Source organism: Myotis brandtii, unplaced genomic scaffold (assembly GCF_000412655.1).
Source record: "Myotis brandtii unplaced genomic scaffold, ASM41265v1 scaffold23, whole genome shotgun sequence".
Taxonomy (NCBI): Eukaryota; Metazoa; Chordata; class Mammalia; order Chiroptera; family Vespertilionidae; genus Myotis; species Myotis brandtii.
In genome coordinates this window covers 820,038-824,535 of record NW_005358649.1, presented here as the reverse complement: position 1 = coordinate 824,535, position 4,498 = coordinate 820,038, and the positions used below count along the sequence as shown (strand labels likewise).

The window sequence follows — 4,498 nt, the reverse complement described above, 5'->3', positions numbered from 1 at the left end:
CCCCTTTGTGGTGCAGCGGAGGAGGAGCTGCTGCTCCTGAGCCGGGGCGTTCGTTCGGGTGGAGCCGGTGGGTCGGGACTGGGCGTGGGAAGGGCTCGGGCTCCGTCTCCCTCGTGCGTGTCAATAACTTTGTCGTGTGACCGGGCGCTGGGGGGAGACGGGCCGGAGTGGTTCCCTCGGTGACAGTCCCGGGCCGGGGCTGGCAGCAGCCTCCGCCACGGGGAATAGAGGGGAATGTTGGAGCCGCCTGGGCTGACCTGGAAGAATAAGACCAGAGGTGAAGGGGGGCGGGGGGAGGCCATGAAAAAGAGGAGGTGGTGGGGGAGAAGGGAGGATCTTTAGGTCAGCGGGCTTTCCCGACAAGGAAGGGGAGGTTTGAAATGGGGAAGATGAGAGACAATGACAGCCCACCAGCCGCCTGTCCGGACCCTGCAGCTGCTCCCAGGCTGGAGCGGTGATGTGTAGGGTGATGTGTAGGGTGATGTGTAGGGTGATGTGTAGGGTGATGTGTAGGGTGATGTGTATAGTTGAGGAGGACGGGCTCCACATCCTCACAGTCCCGAGAGCCAGGGCAGGCCGAGGAGGAATGGTTTCAGGGGAGACACTGCGATGGATCTGTTGCATCCATCAAAGACGAAATCGTTGGTGGACAGGCGGGGACATTTAACACAAAGATGAATTCCTAATGCTTACGCTTTATTTTATAGCACTGGAAATAGACTAGATCAAAATGACAAGAAAATTAAGCTTGTTACATGGGCTTATTTTTTTTTTTAAAAAAAAGCATTCTTGAAGGGGAAAAAGTGCAGAATAACTTAAATGCATGCTAAGTTAAATGGTGAAGACAGCCTTTTATTTATTGAATAAATAGAAGATGACTTTTTAACTTCCCTAGTAAGCCACACTGGGTTTTTTGCCCCCTTCCTCTTTGGATCTTTTAAAGTGGTGCTATGGGAAACATCAAAGAAATTCCATTTAAAAATTTTGAATCTGCAGTATAGTGGACTTACCTTTAGTTTTTCAGAACTTCCTTGGATTAGAAGTTCACCTTTTGTTGTTCTTGCAGCTAAGGAAAAGCTGAGGTGTATGAGATGACATTGTGCAGTGGTAAAAGTTGAATTTATATCTGGGTCTTGAATAATTACTATATTGGGATGTGGTGAGGGGAGGAGAGGTCTTTAGAATTTTTCAAAGGATTGTTATGTTCAGGTTTGTGAAAAACTTTCAGGATAAAGCATTTGAGATTCAAATTAAAGTGTGTGTGTTTTGAGACCAGATTTTCCATATTAGAATATATATTTTAATAACACTAAATTGTAAGTATTAGACTGAAGAAACAGAATTTGGTGTGTATATGTATATGTATATATTCATTTATCTATTTCTTTATTTTTTGTCCCATCCTCTCCAAAATGCTAATATAAGGAAGGGTGTTTTAATGGAGAGCTCACTAGCAGTAGAACCTGGGACCCTGGGTTTATCCCAGTGATGTTGCATTTAGAATAGTCAAATCTCTGGGCCTTAACTTCCTTCTCTGTAAAATTAGAATAGATATTGAACTTATTGATTATAATATTACATTCCCTCTAATGCACCATGAATGTGGGTGCACTATTCTTTTAACTTGTGCAGTGAGTATTCCTCCTGCTCTTGAGTGACATCTCTAGGAGGCTCGTAGTTTGGTTCCTTCCATTTCTAGACATGGGAACTACTTGGTAGTAAGTGTGCCAGCTTTACCAGGATTATCTATTCCAGATTTTTCCAGTTTTTACTTTTTTACCCTTCCATACCGTTGGCAGAAGCTTATTATGAGGACTCTGAGTACCCAGGCAGGGGCTAGGCACCAGAGTACTTTCTTTACTTGAGATGTGTAAGGCTTTTTCTCACATTTCATAACAGTTACATTTAGCCTCCTACAAAACTCATTGAGCAACCTCACAATACTTAATCCCTGGTGAACTTGGTTTCTTCCCTTCTAGTCATCCTTATCACCGAAACATAAATTGATAGGGATAACCCATTTCATCTTTGCAAAAAGGACACTGTCTTGCAATAAGGTAACCCGAAATATACTTTGTCCCTGGAACTTATTATAGACCTCCCCTTTTCTTTTCAGTATTGAGACCTGTACCAGGCTCACTTTGGTCTCTTGATAATCTGTGTGGCCATTAAGCAGGATGGAAAAGTGAACTGGAATGGCCTGGTTTGGTCATCCCTGATCTCTGGGTTGTAAGTAGGTAGGAGTTGGATGGTCGAAGTACAAAGGTGGGTGTTGTTATATCCCTTTTAAATACACCTGCCTGCATTCATCTCGCCTCCCCTCCCAAATGCTATTGAGCACTAGCATAGAGCTGAAGGAAGATGGCCAGTAAACAAGGAAATATATAGTCTGTCAAATTTTTAATCCTCTTGTTTTTAAAAAACATTTTATTGGCGTGCGATTAGATTTCAGAGCACTGGTATTCAAAATTAACTTTTTAATAGAAAGACCAGTTATAAAAGGTTTTCTCTAAATAATACTCATGAAATTAGAGTTCATTGCATATTAAGAAAACTTTTTTGTTAAAGTATAGCTTTTAGGAAATTTTATCTAGATTATGGGAGGTTTTACTCATTAAAACAAAATCCATTCTCAAATACACTAAGTAAAGGAACTTTTATTTTCACAAAAAGAAAAATGATGAAAGTTTCAAAGGATATGCAAATTATTTAAAAGTTTTATCAAATTTTCTTAAGTTCAGACTTTAAGGAATAGTTTTTTTAAAAAGAGGAAAGAATGAAACCTTCACACCTACATTGTTGCTATCCGCAGGCCCAAGAACAGCTCCAGGTTGCCCTCTCTTGGTACCTGCCCACTACATCTCTGTAGTGCTCACTGAATGAACTCTGCAGAGTGAGGTCTCCTAGGCTGCCCTAGCTAAGCCTGCTCCATTCCTGCTCTCTAGAATCCTGAATTAAAAATAGTCTGGCCATCTGCTGGCAGATGAGACAACAGCTGAGCTATTTTTAGTTTCAAAGAATTTAGGATGTTGGGGGATCTGGCTTTCAGGTAGTATTGTTTGTCTCATGGGGAGGAGGGTACATATGGGCCATATTCCAATTAGGTCTCTAAGTTTTAGGAGTTTCTTTGATGTTAGGGATATGACTAGTTCAACTTTTGCTTCTAACATCATATCCATGAAAATACTCTTCAAATGTTAGGGTGAACAAGTTCATGTTTGGAAACTAGCATTGATACAGAATAGGAGTGAAAGGGGTGACCAGAAGAAGGTTTTAGAGACAAGGGAGGCACACTAGGGCAGCAAAAAGGGGTAGATTCCTTGCAGAGATAATGGGAGAATGATAGAGAAAAAGAGGAATTGTTAGGGAAGTAACTTTTTCATCAGAGTGTAAAGTTGTTCTTCGTATTATACAGTGACCCTACTGATTTAGTTTTTCTTATATATGAGGATTTACTTCTAATTATAAGTCACCCCCAGAAATGTAAATACAATATTTAGACTAAAAAGTTACAGAAGTTGCTTCCGTTTAATCCCACCCTTAGTTTAGTGGGGATATAAAAGGATATATGGAGAAGAAATTACTTAAGTGCTTGTGGTACCAGTTTTATGCTACTTTTGGTAATTTCATTAATTTTTATCACTCTTCACCATTTAAAATGACTTACTCCCAAATAATACCCTGCAGACTGTGTACAATTTAATTACAACTTATATCCATTAGCAGGTCTCCTTTTAAACCTTCCTTGGTATCTAAAGTAAAAGGTGTTTTCAGTAAGTCAGGCTGCCAGAATTTTGAGATAGCTAGGAACGAAGAGTGTTATGAATGAAAGGGAGATTCTATTAAGTTTGAGTTGAGAAAAATTAGTTTTGATTACAATGTATACCAGGTGTACCGGTTAGTAATGCGGATTTTGTAATCAAGGAAAACGGGATAATTTCAAGAGAAACATCAAAAGTGCTTTTTTATTCAATGTAATGTCCATAGCTAGCTACACATTTTCCCCATCTTTCAGGTAATTTGTGGATACCATCCCAATAGAACCTTTCTTGTTTTGAGGCAAACCATTCAGAGACCCAATTTTCCATTTCTTCGTACGTTTTGAAGTGCTGCTCAGAAAGTGCGTGTGCCATTGATTGGAACAAGTGGTAGTCTGAAGGAGCAAGGTCTGGTGAATACAGCGGGTGGGTTAATACTTCCCAGGCAAGATCTTTTAACATTTCTTTAACTGGTTTTGAAGTGTGTGATGGTGTGTTATCATGAAGCAAAATTACTTTGCCGTGTCTTCTAGCTCATTCTGATTTTCTTATGATCAAAGCATGGTTCGTACACCACGCTTTCCTGATCCCACCAAACGCAGAGCATTGTCTTCTTTCTGAAGCGATTTGGCTTTGCAGTCGATGTTGATGGTTGACCTAGATCAGTGGTCGGCAAACTGAGGCTTGCGAGCCACATGCGGCTCTTTGGCCCCTTGAGTGTGGCTCTTCCACAAAATACC

At 40.7% G+C, this 4,498-nt stretch overlaps 1 protein-coding gene across 3 annotated transcripts in view; it reads left to right on the top strand.

The window, feature by feature from the left end:
- Window positions 1–136: 136 nt before the first annotated feature.
- Window positions 137–4,498, top strand: part of ARFGEF1 (ADP-ribosylation factor guanine nucleotide-exchange factor 1 (brefeldin A-inhibited)) — a 99,510-nt gene continuing 95,148 nt past the window's right edge. For 2 of the 3 annotated variants that reach the window (XM_005866346.2, XM_014539803.1), the window contains exon 1: window positions 138–277. In XM_005866346.2, coding sequence (XP_005866408.1) covers window positions 235–277 — 43 coding nt within the window. In that variant the 5' untranslated portion in view covers window positions 138–234. Of the gene's footprint in view, window positions 278–4,498 lie in introns of all 3 variants that reach the window. The other variant, XM_014539805.1, reaches the window with a different exon arrangement.